The 24008-nt window shown below is 37.6% G+C and overlaps 2 protein-coding genes across 11 annotated transcripts in view; both read left to right on the top strand.

Moving 5' to 3' along the window:
- The window catches only part of UBE2W (ubiquitin conjugating enzyme E2 W), a 43361-nt gene extending 22183 nt beyond the window's left edge, over positions 1 to 21178 (top strand). For 3 of the 7 annotated variants that reach the window (XM_014883526.2, XM_014883527.2, XM_088176297.1), the window contains exons 4-6: positions 1706 to 1861; positions 2991 to 3066; positions 7278 to 10167. In XM_014883526.2, coding sequence (XP_014739012.1) covers positions 1706 to 1861; positions 2991 to 3066; positions 7278 to 7291 — 246 coding nt within the window. In that variant the 3' untranslated portion in view covers positions 7292 to 10167. Of the gene's footprint in view, positions 1 to 1705; positions 1862 to 2990; positions 3237 to 7277; positions 10168 to 21024 lie in introns of those variants that run through there. The other 4 variants (XM_088176282.1, XM_088176294.1, XM_088176278.1 and 1 more) reach the window with 3 other exon arrangements.
- Positions 21179 to 22674: 1496 nt separating this feature from the next.
- Positions 22675 to 24008, top strand: part of STAU2 (staufen double-stranded RNA binding protein 2) — a 172239-nt gene continuing 170905 nt past the window's right edge. For 2 of the 4 annotated variants that reach the window (XM_088176266.1, XM_088176257.1), the window contains exon 1: positions 22675 to 22802. The gene's annotated coding sequence lies outside the window, so the exon portion shown is untranslated. Of the gene's footprint in view, positions 22803 to 23090; positions 23209 to 24008 lie in introns of those variants that run through there. The other 2 variants (XM_014883512.2, XM_014883511.2) reach the window with 2 other exon arrangements.

Below are 24008 nucleotides of genomic sequence, written 5' to 3'. Positions count from 1 at the left end.
AGGCACTCAAGCCATAAAAATTCATGTATTTTAAGGTACCATGATAAGCACTAGAATGCTGACTTTGTCTTTTACAGAACAAACTAGCCACTTGTACTTCTGCACCTCATCAGGTTTGCAAGGTACTACTTATAGGTGATCCGCAAGAGAGTAGTCAGTTTGGTTTAGTTCCAGGTTGTTTGTCTTTATTACCCAACCTGTGTGTGTGGCTCTGTGCAGTTTATTGTTAAGTAGCAAATTAGGTCCATACATCTACACTGAATTTTATTGCAGAAAACAATTAAATATTTAAGTACTAGATACTGGATTTTTTCAGATGGCTAGAATTTCAGTTTTTCAAACGTTGCTGTGCAGTAGGGTCATTCTGCACTACAAACTTCTTTGTCATAATTACCTCTCCTGCAAACTTAGTTACTGTGAATTGTCAGTTTTCACTTGTGCTGCTTTAATCACTTGGATGTTTTCTGCCTTTAAATGTATGTTATCTGTCATAGAGTGCATGCCTTTACTTACCTAGTCTGCCTAGTTCAGGTTGTCATGTAAAAATAGGATATTAGTTACGAGTGAAATACATTACAGGATTATGAAGGTAAGCCTTTTAATGCTTAAGAAACACCAGTTCAAAGACATATGAAAGATCATTCTGCATCCAGTTTCTCTTATGCTTTAGAAACCTGTCTGCCATTTTGCAGATATATTAAGCTCTCTAATTTCAGTTTCCTCTATGATGGTGTTGCTTCTTGTCATCAGTGAGGAGGTGGGTGTGTTGCGTACATGCTTACATATTTTTATGTGTACCTATATAGCTTAAGAAGCACTTAAGAAACTGCTGGGTATTATAGTTATGAGTGACAGAGATTTATGTTTTTATTGCATAAAATGAGTTGGAAAAGGAGTTATACTGATATGAAGATTTCACTTTTACTCTCTTTCTGTTGGTCCTGAACCAATGATGTGTTTGACAAAAACTTGATATAAGAGCAGTAGTTGTCAAAATTGCTTTTCTAGCCTTCTTTTGACTATGATAGTACCTTTAAATAGAGAGGAGTTCAGGTTCTAAATGCTTTTCTTCCATATTCTTTCATGTCAAATAAATTTTTTTCTATTTGAATTAATGTTTTAAAAATATTTCGTATTTGGTAACATACTTTGGTTTCACAAGTCCTTTATTTATAGTTAATAAGATTTGATGAATTTTAATTTTATTCTTTATGCTGAAACCCGGATGAGTTGTCCAGAACTTTATTTCTGTTATGTCCAGGTTTATAGAAATACTCATTTGTGAATCTTGTTGTGCTTCTTGGTGTATAACATTGTGGCTTATAAAATCATTAAAATGCAGTGTTTTGGCTAGACAGCCGTTTTCCTTAGGACACGGAAGACAGAGGCTGCAAGATTTTGCACTGTCTTAACATTATTACCTTTGCATTTTTCTATGCTGTGTAAATATTAATAGAAAATCCCCTATATTTAACCATTTGTTTAATTCTAGCTTCCCTAGCTCTTTAGGTTTCCATTGATTATTTTATGCTTCACTTAATAGTTTCCAAAATTGAAATAACTCAATGTGTTGAAGTGTGTTATTTAGTGTAAGTGAAAATGGCAGACCTACTTCTTAAAAAAGATGATACTGTTTTTCCCAAACCAATCCAGTTTTATTTAAAATGGGGACTATAAATTAGTTATTTTTGTTCCTTTTTTTTAGGTCATGTTTACTGGAGACAATATCCCTGTTCATCCTCATGTTTATAGCAATGGTCATATCTGTTTATCCATTCTAACGGAAGACTGGTCTCCAGCCCTCTCAGTGCAATCTGTTTGTCTTAGCATTATTAGCATGCTTTCCAGCTGCAAAGAAAAGGTATGGGCTTTTTTAGCACTGTTGAAGTAAAATAAGCAAAAGTTAGTAATTTTTTACTTTACAAAGTCAAATTTTCATTCCTCGAATTCTGAAATAGGCAAAACTGCTGTATCTACATTTCTACTACTGAGAAAATACTAAGCTAGAACTGCAAAATAAACATTGCAGTAAGTACTTTGCCACTGTTTTCATGATAACTTCCATAATATCATTACTGGAATAGAGCAGTGGATGGAACCCTTCCAGTTGTACTAACTGTGAAGTTCAATCATGCTTTAGGACAATTCTTTGTAAAATTATCCTTCCTCTAAAGGCAGCATAGAATGACTAGTGAAATGTCTTCAGTGCAGATGTTTCTAACTTTGCATCTGTACTATTTCAGTGAACTTGATAATTTTCATTTCAGGGAAGTAAATGGTGCTAAGCTGCTTTTTTGGCACGAATACCTTAGACCTTTTTGTAAAGAGATTGCCCTTTCACTTTTGACCATTTCTTTCGCAGAGGGCTGTCTGTGGAAGTTAGATGTGGTCAGAGCTTGTCAGTATGTGCTATCCAAACATGCCTTTTTTTTTTTTGCATCCCAATCAGTCCTAGTCATATATGTAGTCAAAAAACCACCCCAAAATGGCTTTGTATTGTATTCTATCCTATGAGTTTTGTAAATTGTGACACAAAGAAAACGGAAGAATATGTAATAATGATTAGATGCAGGTACTTAAATTTATTTTTTCACCCACTCTAAGCTGAGCCTTAGAATGGGAATTGAATGTAATGCATCAGAATTAGATTCCAAACTGCAGAGGAGTTTAATTTTGGGGGGTTTTTTGAACAAGAGCTGTTGCTTGTGAGTTAGTTTCTTTTGTTTGCTGGTTGTTCTTTTTTTCTATTTTTTTCCTCCCCTTATTTATCACCAAACTGATTTTTACTATTTTGTTTTCTTGGAGTATCTCAAGTAAGAATTTGTTACCTGGATCTTTAAGAGATTTTTCTTGACTAAAAAGGTCTAGTCCTGCCTGTTACCTCATTTTTGCTGCATTCACATGGTAATCTTTCATAAGCTTATTAAATAGCTCACGTATTACAGTATGAGGATTGTTTGATTATTTGTAGGTCTTTTCTTTTGTTGCAGAGGCGACCTCCAGATAACTCGTTTTATGTAAGAACATGTAACAAGAATCCAAAGAAAACAAAATGGTGGTATCATGGTAAGTATCTAACTAGGACTGGAAATTTTTAACTTCTTTTCAGGCTGAGGGCAATTAAATTGTAGGAAAGTAGGATAAATGTATTCAAAACATTAAACTATTTTTTTCGATTCAAAAAGTGATTTAAATCCTGTTTCTGAGATAGTCTGCTGTGCTTTTTTTTTTATATCGCATTTGAATAATTTATAGTGGAAATTTAAACCTGTTTTCAGTTGTAGGATTGATTTTCATTCAAAGTTCTTATAAAGTGTATCAATCCATGACAAGTTTAAAGTTTGAGATTGGAGGAAGTCCATGATGAAACTAGGTTTTGCTCTAAACCATTTTTGTTGCTGTTATTAGCACTTTAAAAACTTTTATGTTGTTGAAAAGATACCTATATATTTGTAAACAGCTATGTGTTTTAATAGATTTCCAGTCTTAATCAGAATTTCCATTATGGGACAGTTGACTGACTTTAAAGGCTCCTAAAAACTAATACTCAATAATATAGTAATAAGATTCTCCATGGACACAATAAAGAAGAAAAAAAAATATTAAAACTGCTAGTGTCTGCAGTGCTGGTGTTGTGTTGGGGTTTTTTTCTTTATTCGGTTTTGGTTTGGGGTTTGCTTTGCTTTTGCTTTTGTGCTTTTTTCTTTTCTTTCCATGTGGTCTATGTCTTGCTTTATACTGTGTGGTTTCTTTCTTCTGCCTCAGCATTTGTCATCCTCCACCCAGAGCTGCAGTTGGCTGTATGTGCTTGTCTTATCCACTCCATTGGTGAGGAAAGAGAGAAGAAGGGGGTAGAGATGGGCCATGCTTTGTTTCTCTCCTTTCTTGTTAGCAATGCTGTCCTTGCTTTCCCTAGGAAAATTCTGTACAAACGGTAGTTATTGGAAGGACAAGTGCTTTGGGAAGGGATATGTCAGAGCAGGTAATACTCTATGCTAGTGTAGTGCAGAACAGTTGATTCCATCCCTGCTTCTAGCTGAAGGTTCCACCATAACACATCCTCTGTTTTTCATGTGCTCCCCACTCCAGGATGTGTTCTGTCCCTCAAGTGAAACTAGAGCAAGTATTTCTAGGCAATGAGAGTTCATGACTGGAGAGGTAAATTCCAAAGTCTTCACTCTTAAAATTCTTAAGATTCTTAAAAGCCCATGGATGACCTAACAAGAAAAACTGGATGGTTTCATAATACTTGCTGAGACCCACAGGGTCTTGACATATTGTAATGTAAAAGAATGAAACTCTGTTTCTCATAATACAGTAACTCCAAGACAAGGTGGCTTCAGGTACAGTAAGAGAAGTGCTGTATGTCATGAGATTAAGGTATATCTAAGAAATTTGGGACCATCACGTGGTTGTTTTTAAAGCTGACTCCAAGAATAATAATCATTTTGCACACAAGGAGTTTCATCCTCACCAGATTATTCAGTGGTCACTTTCTTTTCTCTCTCTGTATTCATCCTCTTGTAATGTGTTTGGTGCTTCTCCATTTCTAGTTTTGGTTTCTCTTAAATGACAGTTTTGGCAGAGTTTTTTGTTAATTTTCTATTTTCACTTGCTAATTATATTTAAAGAGAAACAGGTAAAGTTCAATTTATTGGCTTGTGATTAAAATATGCTCTGTCTCCTTTTAATTTGTACTAGTCTCATTTTGATTTAGAATAGAAATCTGTAAAAGGAGAACAGTCTGCAGATATTACTTTTAGCTCTTAATAATGAAATTCAATTTGTGTTAAACAAGCAAAATAGAAACTTAGTATGAAAAGAAATCTGAGTTACTGATTCTGAAGGTTGCTGTGTTATTATGGCTCAAAACCATGGCTTACAGGTCACTGAATGGGTATTTTAGTTACTATGAGATAACTGCAGTGCTTTTTTCTGGAAGTCAGAAAACCTTACCCTTTGTCAAATTCAGAGCAACCTAAAAACCAACCTGAGTCAAGAGAAAGAAAGTTCATTTAAATAACTCATACTGTCTTGATTAAAAATTTGTTGGGCTCCCCACCACCTTAAATTCTTACAGGAAAAAATGAAATACTCCTGATGTCCACTGGACAAAAAAATTCATAAATTGTAAGAGTGTTTTCCCTTCTAGTTTTGTGTGTGTGTCATTTGCTTCTTTTCTCAGTAAATTTTGTTTCTCCTATGTGGACATACAAGACTGCCAAGTCATGATCTTTAAAAATTGTCAGTGTTTTCTAAACAGGTTTAAAGAAATGGTATGTTACAGTAAAATGGGAAGTGTGAAAAGATGCTTCTGTCATGTTTATTTTCTGCTCATGTTTCAACTGAAGTGTCATATATCTAATCTTGTGGTTGAACCACATTTGGCTGGATAAGTGAAGGAAGAAAAAACAATCCCACCCAGGAAAGAAAACGAGCTGTCCAGGGGTACCTGCTGTGAGAAATTAAATGCCAGTGCTAATATAACACTGTGGAGGGAGATGCAGACTGCTTCTGCCACTTCTGCTGTCAGCTGCCCATTGGACTGGTTTAGCTTTAACGTGACATTGTAGCTCTGTGTTTTGAAGAGATAGGAAGACGTCTGTCATATATATTAATACATGCATTTGAAGGAATGCATTTTTTTTCCAATATGTGCCTTGAATTTATTTACCTGGGAGCAGAATAGTCCCTGCTTGGGAGCTGATGTAAAGCAAACCCAGATGAACACAGGATAAAGTGGCACTTTGAGACATATTCTGACATGTAAATGTGTGTCTGCATTCAACTTTGAATACAGAGTTTTTAATCTGTCATATCATCCCTGCCCCAACACAGAAGCTTATTCCATGAGCAGAGTTATGTAGCTTTATTTGCTACAAAATTATGTCCTCACAAGCCCTATTTTAACTCTCCTGATCTTTGATAACTGAAAATATTTCTAGATTGTCTGCCCTACCAAATGTCTCTTTCAACTGGATGTTGACTTTCCTGCTGAGTTTCAGTGTGAGAGTTGTTCATGTTGTGTTAAAGACAGAGAAGGATCCTCTGAAATTGGTTTCATAAAGTTGTTGACTTCCTTTGTTGTTCTTGGGAGGTAGATTTTTTTTTTTGGGGGGGGGGGGCGGTGGGCAGGGGAGCAGTGAGGAGGGGACGAGGAAGAAGGGAAAGGCAATGGTATTTTTTTTCAACCAGCACTTCTGTGCTGCTTTTGGGTTTGGAGGTTGGTTTGGTTTTGGTTTCAGTTTTTTCTTAAGTAGAAAGTGTTTTCTCTGATATTTGGCCTAAAATTTTAGTACACCATTGAAATATCCCTTCTCTCTCTCTTTTGCATCCTTGTCCATGTTTTTTTACATGTACAGTAGCCTACTTAAAAATTAAAGAGTTTTTTTACAAATAATAGCTTTGATAGAATATTTTCACATGAGAGTATAGAATGTTGATGAGGCTCCATTTTTTAGGCGTGGGTAGTTACAAGTAAGTCCTTGAAAAATAAACAGACAGTAAGTTTGCTTTCTGTTAACAACTTAATATTTACTGCTAGCAGGTGCAAATATACTGCAGGTTGATGTGTGAAGGAGAATGTTTAAAAGGGACAAAATTAATATGGCGCATAATGCAGAAAAGATAGGAATAGAACATGCATTTCTATAGTATGTTCTGTCTAATCACAGTATCTAAAATTTAGTGTATGCAATTTACTTTAAGGTTTAAGATTTTAGGATTATAGTACTAACCTATTCTTTTTGCCTAAATCTGTAAGCTATTGTTTTGTGTTGAGTCTTAATAAAGAAATATATATATATATAAACACCCACATATACACATATAAATGTATAAAGGATTGAGAATGCCTGAGAAGCAGCCCACACTGCCAGGTCTTATCCCTATGTATTCCTTATAAAAGGATGTCTTAATTTGATAACTGTTGTGGATCTGCAGTACTTCAAGGGTGCAAAATATTAAGCATATTTGATTTTTCGTTTTCCTGGCAAGTAGCTTTCTAAACATAAAACATGGAAATGACCGTCATTTTAATGGAGTATTTGCTAATACTAATGTCGTTGGGGGTATATATGTATTTTGTAAGTTTAATTTTTAATACTGTCTTTTCTCCCCGAGTTGTTACTGAGCACAATGACAGAATTATTCAATCAGGGTGTTTCCTCTGCATGTTACTCTCTATGCTAGGAATTGTTTTTTGCCTATAGCACTTTGCTTATTTGGAATTAGAATGTTTATGTGTTTTCCATAAATGCTCTTCTTTTATTTTAAAGATGACACATGTTGATGCCACCATTTTGTGATCCTCGTAGCAGAAGATAGTCCTACTGAGAAAATGAGCACTTTGATCATTCAGTCTTTGAACTTTAACCTTTGACTGGAAGTGACCTATAGGCAATGAAGACTACTTCCTTTGACTGCATTTTTACTAGTGTGCATTCTGGGCGCATGTTGATCGCTGGTTCAGTCCATGCAAATGACATGCTTTTATTAGTCATACAGTATTAATGCAGGTGTCCAGAAATGTCAGAATAATTCCATTTTTTTTTTTTTTTAAGCTTTTGGAAGAATTCCAGGTCTTCATATATTGTGCAATAACACTGAGCTCCTTGGCGGTTTTGGTGCATCCATTGCCGGCAATGGACATTGTACCAGGGAAAGGTTTTGCTCCTGCCACAAAAAAGATTGACACATGACAGAACTTACGAAAGTTTTGGATCTATCTGGATTATAAGCAAGGGATTGACAATTACCTTAAATCCAGCCCATTCTTTTATATTTGGATTCTATGCACTGTGACCACAAAACTAGCAGCATGAGTTAACATGCCTAGCTGAAGGACTGTAATAAGATCATTACGTATTTATTAAATTGTTTATCTGCTGTCAAATTGTTTTGACATGGGTGGTTTTTCAAGTGACATTGGCAGAGAGGTACAATGTTATCCCTATGGTGAAGTAAAACTACTTTTTGTATATAGTTATTCATATCTCTGAAGCAAAGGTATGAGTAATTTAGGGTATGAGTGATTTAAACAAGAATTTATTTTGGAGATAGAGGATGGCAGTGATATAACTGAACTAGCTACAGTCCATAATTGGGCTTGTAATTTGTACTTTAGAGCTTTTTCCAAATAGATTGCACACTGTTATTTCCTGCTAGCCATCAGCATGAGCCCTACTGCCTACACCAATATTTCATTTATTTATGTGTTCGAAAGCAATCCATATAACATTTTTTGTTTGCATTCACTGTTTCTTTTGTGTTGTTTGTCATGTTTGAATGTTAAAAAACAATATTTTGATTGAAAAGCTTTGTCAGAAGATATTTTCATGTAAATTATTTCTTTATCTTGTAAGCATCATCTTGTCTTTTAATCCTGTATTATAAAAAGAAAAGAAAATACATTTTTGACAGAGGCTTAAAGTTTTCACAAAAAAGTGTGGACATTCTTATTTAAGTTTAGTCTAAAGTATATTTTCTTAACTTGCTTGTCCCACGTAGCCATGCTAATTTTTCCCGGCTTTTCTTCAACAAAAAAAGGGGGAAAAGCCTAAAATCAGACATTTTTCTGTGGAGCAACATTTATTCAAATGATAGTTGTTCTCAGCACTCTGTAATATTTTGATACTGCAAGTAGGTTGTCTTTTTAGGGAGCACTTTTATAAACTAAATACCTTTACACATATGCAAAATTTCTATGATTTTTTTTTTTTACTGTTGCCTTACTGTTGCACTCAAAAAAAAAATAATTCAAGCAATTAATGCATGAATGTCTAAATCAACTAATAGCTTGGTGTAAAAACAAAAAAAAAAAAAGAAAGAAATCTCTAAACCAAATCCACAATGAATAACTACTATAAAAAGCAGAAAATTGGCTGAAAAGACTGATTTTTTTTTTTTTTTTAATCTGCTGTATGATAACTGACATTTTATAGCCTTGTACATACTGCTCTGTTACCTATTGTTTAAAATACTTCAAAAAAAGTATAGTTGCTTAACTCAGGGTGGATAGAGTTTAGATGGACTTGCTTCAGAGAAGTATTTTGTACAGCATCAGAACTGTAGATACTGGCAGTGAAGTGAGGCTACAATATATTTCAGGAACTGCTTTTTTTTTCTACTGTACTGAAAAGATCTCTTGGCCTTTAAAACCCAATGGTAAAATATAGCTTTGGATATAAATTTGATGTGTGTATATATTTTCACAATGAGCCTTGGAAACATAGAATTTTCTTTTATGAACCAAAAAAAGTAGTTTTAAACAAAAGAAATACTTATGCTGCAGACTTCTTGTTTGGCAAAATTTTATTGTTGTGAGATCATGAAACTGATTATTTTTGGAAATGGTTCATATGAGCAAGCAGTAATCTGATACTTAATCTGTATAGTCCTGTTCACTGCTCTGTATTAATTGAAACAATTTAGAAATTCATGTATGAATGGTTCACATAATGGGTCCTATCAAAATAGTCCACAGGAAAGAGACCTTAGCGTGACCAGGTAATGTCTGAAGAAATGGCTTAAGTACATCTTAGATTCAATTATCTTTTCATATAATGGCTTGGGAAACTACAATCCATAGTTTCAGAGAAGCTTTATGACATACCATATGTATTTTGATCACGGTCGGTGTTGTAGTGCAAAACATTATACATTTTATTGACCTGTGCTAACACATGGACTATAGTGAAGTTAAATAACCAAATTTATGCTGCTCTTTAATAACCCCCCACCCCCTATAATATACTTAGATCAAGAAAATGAAAGGTAGATTAGAAGAGAATGTACCTCAGGTCTTAGAGTTTACAGTAGAAATGCCTCATTGGTTCTCTTGTAATCTGTGGGTAAGTTCACCTGTATAGAGAGGGCCAAGACAAAACTTATATACCACTCAAACCCTCAAAATAATGCAACTATTCTGACAATGCCATGATGTCCTGAAAAAGGGCTTGAATTAGATGGAGGTGGTGCCATCCTTTCTCAAGGGTGACCCTGTGTATGTAACTTTCTTTCACTTGAAATTTCTCACTTGGAATGGTTACAGAATTGGCTTGAAACTATCTTGCTTTTATTTTGTGTCAATATTCATGTTGTTAAACACTTTGTTTTGTGTTTAGTGTCTTTATACTATAACACAATAAATTCTTGTTTTAAAATAGATTTCTACCCTTGAATGGAAATATGTGTGGACCTTTTCATGGTGGAGTGCAGGAGCACAGTTCCTTGCATTCAGCCACTCTTAAGAAAAAACTACCAGTAATTCTAAAATGTTGTGATGCATATCAGAGGAGGAATTTGCATAACAGTAAGGTGTTTCCTCATTCTTCAGAGGGTATCTGTTGTAAGAGCTGAAAGAAATAGTTAATTTAAAAAAAAAATCACTTAGATATCATGCTTTCATTTCTCACATTTGAGCATGTAGTTCTTTATCGTGGGGTTTTTTGTTTCCTTTTTTTTTTATTTTGCCATTTTACAAGTACTTAAAATACTTAATGAGAAGTTTCAGATGCAGGATTCTTGTTTGCCTGCAGTAGTGGGAAAAGAGTTTCTGTTATTTTGTCAGCATCTGTCAGGACTGTTTAATCAAATCTATGCCTCGTACCAATAACTGCTCTCAGGTTTTTAAAAATTCTTTATCAAGAGACGATGTTTTCTGCTTTGCAAAAGGCAAGGCACTGCATGGCTAAATCATGTATTTTTATGAAAAAAATTAAGTTTTTTAAATTAATATATTTTCTATTGTGAAGTTTATTCTAAATGTTTGATTTTTTATTTACTAATTTTTTTGAAAGTCTGACAAAATCTAAGATGTAAATTGTATTTAAAGGTATGCTTTTTAAGGAGACCATGAAGTTTCCAGGTCAATAATTAATTATGTTTTAAAAAGGGGGGGGGAACCCTAATGAAATGAAAAGATTTGCAAAAATGCAGCTGTAGAGTTTTAAAGTTTGGAGGATGTCAGTATAGTTTTTGCCTCCTCTGGTAGAGCAATTGAGCATTATGTTGTGTTTGCATGCTTACAAATCCTAATCATTCTAAAGAATGGGTTTGAATTAATTTTCTTCTAAAATCAGTTACTTTTAATCCATATCACCCAGTCCAGTTTGGATTTGCTCTAATGCACAGCAGTATCTGAATAGTTGGGTGTTGAACTGAATAAGGGGAATTAAGCTAAGTGATCTTCCATCTTCAGCTGCAGTCACACAGTAGCATGGGGAGACTTTGGATGTGATTTGTGTGCCAGGTACTTGTTGGCCTGTTGTTTCTAGGACTAATACTAAACTTCCAAAGCCCCTGGCTTTAAAATACTTTTATAAAATTGGAAGAGTAGAAATATCATGAACTGCCTGTTACTATATAATTCAAAAATACAAATTTGAAAATATTTGGTCTCTGATTTCATTTTACTGATAATAGCAGTGCAGGAAATCTGTTCGCTCTCAATTTCTTTTTCTTGCAGATTTTGTGTACTTTTAAAAATGGTGTTAAAGAAATTTTGATCAGCTGATTCAATGTAGCATATTCTCTCAGGAGCTACTTAATGTGATTTTTTTTTTTTTAAATTACAAATTAAGAGTATTTCAGTAACATTTCTGTCCTGAAGTATGTAGGCAAAACCATATAGGTTTCATTCAGATAATTATTTGTATCTAAAAACCAAAAATTAAATGCAGAATCGACTGTGCAGTGTATAGAAGTCTAGAGATTGGATTTATAAGCCTGTGTCCTTAGTCTCTAATATAATAGTTCATAAGAGCTTTAATGTCAGTAGTAGTAGGTTAGATTGTATTTAACTCCCTCTACTTTACATACACGCTATGTGCAGTTTAACTTTGTCTTTTGAAGTGACATTTTTCTCATGACCTCTGCTGATGGAGTGGCTTACAAGAGACTCTTCTGAATAGGAATCCAGTGAAGCAAACCATAATCATGGCCTCAGAGAAAGATGTTACAATCTGAAATCCTGTAACACTGACCACAGTTCTTTCCTCATGCTGGCCTGTTTTTTGTTATTTATAATCTCCATGATAAGACCTTAAAACTTTTGTCTTGCCTTCAGCAATTGGGGAACCTGTTTTCTTCAAGCCCTTTGAAGTTTTTTGTGCCAAGTAGGTCAGGGTTAAATCTGTTCAGATGAACATTCTGGGCTCTTTCTCTACTCAGGACTACAATATTATGTGGATGCTGCTAATTCAGTTCTCTGCGGCATTTAATCCTTAAAGATAAAATTAAGTATGGTTCCTGCTATTACCAGAGAAAGAGGTATTTGTACTCTTTCCAGTCTAATGATTTGCATTCTTACCTTGCATCTAACTTTATTCTTGAGTATGCACTGAGATGATTTGACGTGGTAAACCAGTATGAAACAGACTTAAGAAAAAGTAAAAATCTGTCTTCTCAGTTAGCAAATTCGATCAGCTTGCTGCATAAGCAATAGTTTCAGAGCTAGTGCAAGAAATGGAAAGCATTGTATAGCTGGGGTTTGGAAGGTGGGAGCTAAAACATGATTTGTGTCCTTAGAATTTTCTGCATGATGTAAAATACTAGCAACCTTGTGTTATGCAGAACCTGAGTATGTCCTATGAGAAGCCTTAGAGCTGGAGGTCTGGACTGCCTATAACAGGCAATGGCAGGGGACTCTCCTATCTTTTTAAACTCTGTTTTCTAGTAAAAAAATCTGAATTTGTTCCAAAACCTTAAAGTGATCTGTTACCTCTCCATTTAAATGCCTTGAGTTCTAGTGCTCAGGAACAGGTTGGCTTTTTGTGTTTTAGTGGAGGTTTTTGTTGTTGTTTTCTGGTGGTGTGGGGTTTGGGTTTTTTTGTTGGTTTTTTTGGTGGGGTTTTTTTTGTTTTGTTATATGTAGTAAGTCTGTAGTCATTGTTCTGTGAGGATATTATTAGTGAACTTCTAACAGATCAATGTTGTCAAACCTTAATCAAATATAGTTACAGATGCAGTGAACTGTTTAGAAAATGCCAGTTATTTTCCAGAAGGAAGGCAATAATGTTACAAATCAAATGTTCTTGAGATTAGATAAAAAGCCAGATATGTTTACAGTCATCTAACACGTAAAGCACTTGTGTCCCACCTCTCAGAGATCTCATTTCTTTATTGTATACTTCAAGAACAGGACTTTTGCACTCTCTGGTTGGAGGTTTTCAAGACAAAACCACACTGGTTGCCATCTCATCCCTTCCTCTGAAGGTCTTGTGCAAGGAATCAATGAAATCTGGTGGTTTTGATCTGTATTTATGCTGGGTCAGTGAAGAATGTGTGACAGCTGTTATTTTGCTGGTGATGACGTGTGCTCTGAAGTCTCTTTTTCTCTAAACTGTCCATATGTCTACAGAAAATATTATTAGCTATGTTTCACATACACAGAATAAAGTACATTTTATTTACTTGGTGTAGATAATTTATTGAAGATCAGAACACTGGAAGATGCAGTATAGAATGTATATGTAACTAAGTAAATAAGTGACAAAGATAAGTCATCAAATCTCCAGATGACTTAGAGTATATCCAGCCTAAAGTCTTGATTTGCATAAGATTTTAAATTTGTGGGGCTTGAGGTGAGGGGAGAAATTGTGTGCATCATCTTGCACTGGTATCTTCTGCATCACACTCGGTTTTGGACTATGCTCTTAATTCTTAGGTGTCTGTGTTGTCATCTGCTCCAGGCAGTAACTAGTATCTTAAGTGTTATGCTGGAGTAACAGGTGTCTTTGTGTTCCTTAAATATTAATAATAATAATAATCCAGACAATCCTGTATTTGGAATGATTTTTCAAATGTTCCTTCAAGCTATGTTGACCAACACAACGAGGATACTACATGGAGATAGGCTCACAGTGTGTGAGGAAGAACAACCAGTTCTTGAAGTTTTAAGTTTGATAGCATCCTGAAGATTCTCTAAAACTCTGGCTGGTGGCATGGTGTTCTGGGTTTCTGTGGTTTTGGGTTTGTTTTTTGTTGGTGTTTTTTTTGTGGGGTTTTTTTGGTTTTTTTTTTAAGAAAATGACAGTAATTACAGCAACCTATAATTCTTATGTTACGAAGTTCTTCAAAACTGCAAAAGGGCAAATGCAATGCAGCTATGGTCATGATGCAACTGAAGGATCAAAGTCCTGTAGGACAATCAGCAGCAGTTTGTTGAGATGTGCTATATTAAGGATAATAGAATGGGTAGCCTTTGCAATAATTTTACCAGAAACTCTAATAAACAGCAAAGTAGCTTTCATACTGTGCCTGACAGAGATTTTGAAGTCTTCCTGATGGAAAATAGACTGGATACAATAGTTTGCTCTGTCTTTTATAATTCTGAAAATTTCTTCTGTTAGCTTCCTTTCTTTAGTCTGTAGGAATAGACTAAGTCATACCTAGGCACTACTTATGTCTTCCTGGTATCTTGGGTACTACTGGGGAATGCTATATAGAAAAGCCTGTGATTCTTTTCCCTAAAAGGTTCTCTGGATTGTTGCTACACTCAGTTAAATACATCATCTACTTCTGTATGTTGCCTATCAGCTACTTTGTAATGCTGAGGGTTTTTGAACTAATTTCTGTGTGACACTTTTTTGAAAGTGAACATTATAAAGGCTTATTTGGATTTTGGTATAAATTGTTGTTTCATCCAGAAAGCAAGTTTCCTGACATTAGTTACTGTAGCATGCAATATAGTAGGGCTTAAGTCTTCCTGAAGGAGTTCTGAAATGTAAGTCCATCTGAACTTTTTTATTCAGTATTGGATGTACCTGGGTAAGTATAACAAAAATTGTCTTGTGCCAGCCAGCTCAGTCTGGAGCATCCCTGCACACCAAGTTTAATATCTCGGGGTTTTCTTTGGAGTAAACCAAAGATCTAATTGGAAAATTTGTGGTGATCTCTGTGAAAGGTGATTCCATAATGTTTTGTAGTGAGAGATGGTTTTTTGTGTATTTCAAGGCAGCTGTTAATGCACTGGTGCTTGATTTTGAGAAATGCGTCCTGTCACTATTGAGAGTGCTGTCACAAAGCAAAGCATTTACTTACTTTGCAAAGAAAAAAAGAATTATTACAGCAGAATTTGGCCTCTGGAAAGGAATCTTCCTGCATGGTCTGCACCAGACTTCTGTTTCTCTGTCGTAGAGTTTATTTCTTGGGTTTGATCTCAACAGTAGTTATATATATGTAGGTACATACTAAAGGTGGGTACTAATTGTGCCTAGGCCATGCATTGAGTTTTAGTGTATATCAATCTCTATATATTTTACCTTACTTTAGATAGTATCAAACACCTTTTTAATTGCAGCTTTTCATTTAAAAGAGCAAGATTCCATCAACACTTAGTTTTCATTCTTTATGGGTTCTTTTTAAAGCAAAGATACTGTATTAAAAATAATGTGGATAAAAGGAAGTGAGAACTTGCTAGCTTTTGTCAGGAAGTTAAAACTTACAAATTCTTATAAAATATTCCTTTCAAATTTCAGTTTTTTAATCTAAGGGGTTTTTTTTGTTGACTTTGTTTTTCTTTTTTTCTAAACACATTCTTTTGCTGACATTCAATTTACCTGATAGAGATACAGAGATCAAAGGACACAAAAAGTCCAAAGAATTCAACCAGTAGAAAGAAGCTTCCCATTCTGCATAGTTCATTTGCTTCCCATCCATCTCTATTAAGTTACAGTGCTAACCACCTTTTATTGCAGGACAGTGGAACAATTCTGCAACAAGTTCAAAAGGACCTGTATTTCTGCCATTATGTAGAAGTAAAAAAAAATACTTATGGATTTATGCAGTATGTTAAACCTGTATTAAATCAGTAATTTTTGAATTATTATTCCCTTGGAACAACAACTAGACTTACATGAAGCCAGACTGCAAGAGCAGAAAAGAGAAATTGTCTGTAGCTGGCATTCATACAGAAAAAAGGGTTCTCCCTCTCCCAGCCCCAGAAAAAGAAAGGTTCAGAAGCTACCAGTACTGCAAACATGACTCAGTACATGACATAAAGGGCTTATCGTGGTCAATAGGAATGGGAATAAAGCATTGCCTACATATGCTTCTAAGTATAGAATCTCGTGAATGGTAACACTAAAAGCAAGGGCAACTGGCAGCATTGTCACTCAAATTATGTTTATTTTTAGAGGATTACCAATGCTTCCAATATGCTGTTAGTACTCTCTTGCCAGCACACACAAGCTTCATTCTCAGTTTGCCCAATTTTTAAGCTCTTAGAGCAACAAGATTCCTGCTGCTTCTAGGGACTGTAACAAAACACAGCTTCAAAACAGGTGGAGTGTAATTAAATAAGCAGCAGGTATTACATTAGCTGAACATACAGAATCCATGCATGTTACACCTACATCAGGTGTAATTGAAATCCTCAGTTTCACCTACAAAATACCTATTTCCAAGAGGTTTATTGTGCAAGAAGTTTGCTGTATATTATTCATGTAATAGCAACTGTGACTTTCTCAGAGGAGAGCAATGAACAGTAGTATAACAAGGTATTTGAGTGAGACAAATCATATCAATATTAGATGCAGTTGGTTAAAGATGTTTGGCTTCACATCATTTTACAGTCCTGCCAAAATCAGACCCCACCTTTTAGTAAAGTTTTTTTTGAGTCTGATGACAAAATTATAAATTACTGGCTGTAATTTAGTACAAACATTGTCATGTACATAAACTGACAAAAATAGCTGGACTAAACACTGTTGTTATGTGAAGGTGTAATAGAGTAGACAGTAGGATTTGCAGCAGTTCTAATTTTGCAGGTTTTTTTAAATGAGTAGTCAGTGCAACATTCTTCCATTAATGATAAAATAAAACTATTTATCGTGCACTGTCACCAAATCATCAGTTTGCCATTATGTCCTAGCTATATCAGAACAGTGGAAGTTTGGGAGTTACAGGAGCTCTAGGATATTTTGAGAATTGACACAAATGCCCTGACTGGATATTTTTGCTAAAATGCTGCTGTATACCATGTAATTGAACCAGACCTTTCCCAGCCATCCAATAATTTACCAAAAGCACTAGTTTTGTGATGGTTGAATGTTGCTGAATTTGACAATTTAAGCTAGAGTAAACCCCCACATCATTGGAGAAGTTCAGTGTTCATTTAATGAGATAATCGAACCAATAAATTACTTGGAACAAGAAATAAAAATGTTTAAAAATGCAACGTCTATGGCAGATCTCTACATCTCTGAATTTCATTGAAAGTTTAAACGAGAACAGTGCCCACATGCCTTCATAGAAACTTCCCCATGTCTGACAATGTTTTGATTCTTCAAAGCCCTATTAAGACAAAGCATAAACAAATTACATAGCACTGCATCTTTACAGACTGTTTTGAAAATCTAGGCACAGTTTTATCTGTTGCCTTACTACACTCTTAAGTTCACTATGGAACCCAGTGTGTTACTGATTTATATACACATTTGATAAAAGAAAAACAAAGTACTTAATTTTCATGTCTAACACTGGCCTTAATTTCAAGATATTAAAGGCCTAATCCCTGCTTTCTCTGCAGTCTAGTCTGCTATATGTAAGGGTGGCAATAAGTATATTTCAGTACACGCTCTCACGACCATGACTGCAAGTAAATGTGACTAATATGGACACGGATGTACAAACTGGTCACATTACTGGCGTCGCTTTGGTCATGTTTGAAGTGTTGCTCTAATCTTTGCCTGCACTGAGAGGCACTAATGAGAATCCAAAGCATTTCAAAGTGTTTGTGATCCTCTCATACAACACCATCACTGGAAATAGCATCTTGTTTGGGCTTGTTTGAAGGCCTTTTATGTAGTCAGAATGCTATCAGTAAAGCAACACCCCCCAAATCCCCAGGCTTGTAAACAGGAATTAAATCTTACACTATCTATTGCTTCCTTGGCCTGAAATTACACTTTGGCTTTCCCATACTTCTCTCCTGAGCAAAGCTGGTGTAGTCTTATCAGGTAGCAATTACTACTAATGCAGAAATAGGCCATTTCTAAATGTCTTTATGCTTTGTACTGGAAAAACAATACACCATGATCTTCAGGTTACTAGTTCTGTTATTATTCTTGCTGATTTATCGAACTATAGTTACCTTTGTGTTCATTGCTGTAGTCATGAGATGTGAATCCCTGGCTAACCTGAATTATACTTGTTTTCTTCTACCATTCTGTGCTTTAAAGAAGCAATCCAAATCTTGTTGGTTATTGGGTTGTTTTTTTTTTTTTAATATGTAAAACGCATAGGATATTTGAGAAGTTTCCAATGTTCATAATGGGTGATGAACTTGTATGAGGTATCTATGCATATACATACACAAAGTTTGTGCAGCAACTATACATATTGACTAGATAAGCATAAATATTGCAACATCACATTTTCTGTAGTTGTTGGAAGGTGAGATGGCTGTACAGAAAACTTTTACAGTACTTTGTGTCAAAAATAAATGAAAAATTATGGAAATAGCTGTCACAAATTAAATGTGCAAATTTAAACTAGCGACTTGGGGCTATCTTTTGTGCAATTTTGGATACATGAACTATGATAGTGAATGAACTTTTCTGAATGTGCAGTACAACTTCTAATACTTAAAGTAATTTACCAGTATAATTTTAAAGTTTCACTAGCGTTATTAGAAGAGTAAAGTATTTATTTACACATGGCTTTACTATTCCCAGCACTGATGTATGAAAATAATGGCAGCAAGTGATTGCTGGGAAATACAATGCTACCTGCAAAGCAATCTAAATTTGGAGCAGTGGGTCAATTAATAAAGAAACAGCACTGATACCTTAATGATAGGAGACCTAGATGAAGGCTGGTAATTGCAAAATCAGCACATCTTTTCGGTTGGGTTCACTTTGTGGTCTAAAAAAAAATATAGATGTTAAAAGAGGTGAGGATGTGGAGGTTTCTCAATGTCCTTATACCAACCGTGATGGAATTCAATATATGCTGACAAGTGCAAGTTCTAGTTCACTTAATTTAGATTCTTGAAGTGATTGTGTGATTCATCTGGTTTAGGGAACTCACATTTTAGACATGAATCATCAAAGAGAGTGTATTAGTGTGAGTTGTTAAAATTCATTGCTTGTGAGTCCTCATTGGAGCATAAAGAGTAAATGGTTTCCATTACCTAAGAAAACTCTTTACAGTATTTATTTGTAGTTTGTTTTGTCTTTGTTCATGCCTCTCATTCCTTGTACTACCTAGTGATAAATTGGTTTAGTCATTTTTCTGTCATGCATTGTAATCTACTTTTATAATCACAGTTCTGCACCTGTAATTGGGGAGAGCAGTGGTCTAACTAGAGTTAGGTTCATTAATAATACTGGGTTTTAATCAAATATATTCCCGAACTCCTGGGTTTTGCCTTTAATGATTGGAAAAATATTGTTTAAAAAATTAAGTGACCCACTCTTCTGGTACTAAGCTACTGGAGGCTTTTATTTAGCAGAATGACTGACTAATGTAAATAATGCATTATTCACTTCTCAAGTTCTCTAATAAATAAATAGTACTTATTTTCAGCTACAAAGAAACTTTATAATCTGAAACAGAATTCCAGTCCTGGAAATTTTCAAAAGGAAACCAAGCAACCTGCTAACTTGAAAGTCGGATCCAGCTTTAAAGTTGGTCCTACTTTGAGGAGGCAGGGTGGAGCAGACCTTCAGAACACCTTTCCAATCAGTTCTGCAAGTCTCCTACTTCTTAAATACATCATTGGGTATTTTCTTTGGGGATTTGTGTTTGGTTTGGTTTGTAACACCAAAGTATATTGAGGGGTGGAAACTCATTTCTTGATGACTTCTTTTAAAACTACAATTCTAATAATAAAATATATTAGTAAAAATTAGAATATTTTGATTTTTTGCTAGTCATTGTGAAAGTGCTGATTTATTTTTTTCTGAATGAGGTTAAAAATGACAAGGCCAAGTATCTTCAGGTGTCCTGCACTCATGTGTACAGACCAAATAGAATAACTCTATCTTTTCCTCCATTTAGGTATTTATGCAGGCATTTAGGCATTAATGTGGGTTTTTGTTATTTTCAAACTGCATACTAAATTAATCACTCCTATTAACCACTTACATACTGAAATTAGATTGTTGGGAAAGTCACGACACTCTTGTTATTTAATAATGGAGTAGAGTGAAAGAGTACATACAAACTATGCATCTTGTTTTCAAAACTTGAGAAGTTCTTAGGTTGTATTAAGCTGCTTTTACTGGAGGCACTGACTAGCCTTTATCCTGTATCTGAGCAGTATAGCAGGAAAAACACCCTCAAATGTACGGGTGCAGTAAATCTAAAGAAGTGACTAGTAATGCAATTTAGTTGTTCATATATGTAAAGCTCCAATCATATAGGAAACATTAAAAAAGCAAAATACACCCATGGACTTAAAATATTATAAAATATATTAACCTTTGTTTTATAGAATACGTAAATACACATGGTAAGGTTTGGGATAAATCTGCTCTTTTGTATTCAGTTTTCTTCCAGCTATATTCTGTTTGCACCACAAAATGTATATCAAGATACAAGACTTCTGAGTTGATACATGCATCTCAAGATATGTTTTTGTAATGTAATAAATGTAATAAAAATATTAGGTATTGAAATAATAGCACAGATTGGAGATTTTAGAGGCTTGTTGGAATTACATCTGTCTATTGCAGAAAGTTCACTAAATCCCCCTCGTATTCTGATGCTGATGTTCATGTTTCTCTGGGTGCACTGAAGCTAAGCATGTGCTACACTGTAGGGTTGTTCTTCAAACTACTAATAGTAAGTAAAGCGAAAATGACATGACATAAAATTATGAAGGAAAAACCCAAAACCAAACAAATGCAAAAACCCCACAAACCTCAATGGACAGTACCATCATGATTCAGCATCTGAATGAACTTACACAAAGATTTGTAGTAGGCTAATGAAAAGTACTTGCCTTATTATGCATTGCTACATTATATCAGAAGACTACAAAAGAAATTGTATTATACTGTGTATTTCTGTCCTCAGTTCTTAAATTAAATTAAGGGGTAAGGAATCTCAGAATCAGAAAACGGAACAATGGAGGAATGAGAAGGGGAGGATTAACAAGCTACCACTGCTGAATACAGGGTACGTATAAAACTCTCATAGCAAATGCTGAGTTCCCAACGTGTGCTTAAACAGGTTGTAAATGTCATATTAGTGTTCTGTTAGCATGAATAAAGTCTTGCTATGACTTAGATACTCACAATGCAGCTCTGCCACTAGGTGTCATGATCTGTATTTGGTGTGGAAATTACAATATGCAAGCTTACTACCGAAATTCACCTGGGCTCTGTGCTTTTAGTGTTCCTCCACTATGCTTGGTAATCATGTCAGGCTACATCTTTTTTTTTTTGCTCAGTACTGATCTGGCTCTTGGTATCAAGTAATAATTAAAAAAAAAAATTCTCATATAATAGCAGATACTGCAGTCAATACGAACTCTAGATTCATTCTGATCCTGACTGTTTCTTTAAATTACATTTGCTATGACTGATGTTATAACTCTCATGCCTATCATTAAAACTTAGTTGTGTAGCAAAAGATATAGATCTTTGCCCCCTCAAAAAACCTAGTTTTGTTTCTGAGCCTGAGGATTTTTTTTATTGCAGTCTTGCAAATCAGGTAGGATTGCTTCAAGTTCTGATGCTTCTACCTTTTCACATAGGTTTAAAAATTCTTGGTTCGTTTTACTTGAGCCAATCAAGAAAACGGATTTTTACAACATAAATTAGATTGTGGATTAAACTCGGAAATCTTTATAAAGGGGACAATAAACTTTTGTTTACTTTGAGATAAAAATTTGAATGTTATCTTTTTCATGCTAAAGATGGTCAGAAATTAATTTCTTTGATTTCTCCCCCTTTTATTCGTCTATTAATTTCTAATTTAAAGAAAGAAACACTTTAGACTTTAATCTCAATTTTAAATAAGCTTTTTGTTGTTGTTGTTTCTGTCTTTTTTAAAAAAAATTCTGTGTAGTTCTTTCTTCTGTAAGGGATGTGCAAACCTGAAACATGGCAACAAGATAAATATGTTTATGGTGGCAAAACCAAAGAAAGTTGGTTTTGGTTGGAAAGGCACAGAAACAGCAATTTATCCCAGGGCTTTATGGGGCTGAGCCCTGGAACTATGTAAGGAGGGGAGGGTTTGTGCCCACCTGCGGAAGGAGGAGGCTTCAGTGGTGCACAGTGGAACCTCCATGGCTGAACCTCCACAGCTGCACTCCCTGGCCCTCTTCCTGCAGCCTCCCTCCAGGCAACTGCATCAGTTTTCTGCCCTGATTCTAGACACAAGAAAATTTTAGCGTGCATCTTCTTTATGAGTTTTTACCTTTCACTGGAAACAGCTCTCTCGGAGGGGAAAGGTGAGAGAGGAAGCACGTTGGATAGTTAGTGGTTCAAGCTAGAGTGAGATGAGTAACAGCAGCCAGGGGAAATAAAATCAAGCCTCGTCTCTGGTGTGCTGTGGTGGCTGCCCCCTTCTCCCTGTATTTCTGCCAGCCCTTCTTTTCTTTTTCCCGGCCTGAAGTCTCGCAGCCCGCTCTCTCCAGGCGCACAAGGAGCGGTGCAGGCAGCGGCGCTCGGGAGCAGCCGAGAGGGGGCAGAGCTCACGCGCCAGGCCGATCTCAACCCCACTCACGGACCGGCACAGCCCCCGTGCCGCTGCTCTCTGCGCTCCCCGGGTCGGGGCTTCCTCCTCCGCGGTGCCGAGGCCTCGCCGTGTGGGGAAGCCCGGCCCCGGCCCCGGCCCGGCGGGGGAAGGTGAGCGCAGGGTGCGGGGCCCGCAGGGGCCCGCCGGGGCTGGGGGCGGGCGGAGGGCGCAGGGCCCCGCGCCGCCGCTGGGGGCGCTGCGCGCCGCCGGCCGGGGCCGGGGCCGGGCCGCGGACGGGGCCATTCGCGCGGCGGGCGCGGGGGGAGCGCGGCGCCGGGAGCGCTCGGGAAGCGCCCCGGGGGCGGCAGGCGCGGCGGGGGCGGCGGCGAGGGGGGCCCGAGGGGAGCTGCGGGAGGCGACGCCCGGCGCGGGGGCGGCGGGGCGGGGCGGTGGCGCCGGCGGGAGGGCGGGGGGGCGCAGTGGTTGGGGCCGGCGGCGGCCGCCGCGGCGGCGGGGTCAGTTCTCTTTAGTGTTTGCCGATGTTGGAGGCGTCTCCAAAGTGTCCCCGGGAAGCAGGTAACCGGGAGGGAGGGAAGGGGGCGGCTTCAGCCGCGATGTCCTAGTCTCCGTCCTGGTTTCCCGCTCCTGCTGCCGCTGCGGCCGCTCCCGGGCGAGGGCTCCGCCGGCCCCCCGGCGCCCTCCGCCTCCTCGGGGCCGTGCGGGTGCTGCTGCGCCACGGCGCTCGCCGGCCCGCTCCGCTCCGGCGGGGGGCAGCGGCGCCGACCCCGCCATCCGTCCTGGGGCCCCCGTCAGCCGCCAGCCGCCCGCCCGACGAGGGGCGCAGGAGGTGGGCGGGGGCACAGGTGGGCAGCGCTGCCGCCCCCGGGGGCCGCGGGGAAGCCCCCTCTGGATCCCCTCCGCAGCTCCCCGCAGACGGGTCCGGCCGCCGGCGGCGGTCGCTGCGCCAAGGCCGGGCCGCGGCCGGGTCGTGCGGCGGGGCCGAGCTCGGCGGGGACCGCGCCGGGCCTGCCCTGCCCCAATCCTCGGGAAGGAGTTCTGTGCGACCCGAACTTGCTCCTCGTCTTATGTCCCGCCCGGCCCTGTCGCGGTGCGCGGCCTCGGGAGCGCACAGTGGGCGAGGGGCGCCCGGCACTGCTCGCCCGGTCAGCGGCGCGGACCTCACAGCTCAGCCGGCGCGTGTTTGTACGTGTGTGTTAGTCTACCCTCTCTGTGCACGTCTTGCGCTGCCCCAAACTTCGGACAGGGCCCCAAAGTTTGCCATCAGTGCTGGGTTCTCCCACTCCCAAAATGGATGTCGGCATCTCTCCCAGCGATGGGCAGCGGAGCCGTTTACCGGCCTTCGCCCAGCACGAGGG

The sequence above is a fragment of the Sturnus vulgaris genome, chromosome 1, assembly GCF_052056855.1.
Source record: "Sturnus vulgaris isolate bStuVul1 chromosome 1, bStuVul1.hap1, whole genome shotgun sequence".
In the NCBI taxonomy this organism is placed as follows: domain Eukaryota; kingdom Metazoa; phylum Chordata; class Aves; order Passeriformes; family Sturnidae; genus Sturnus; species Sturnus vulgaris.
Note: the sequence above shows the minus strand (reverse complement) of the source record. Positions and strands in the feature narration are given on the sequence as shown.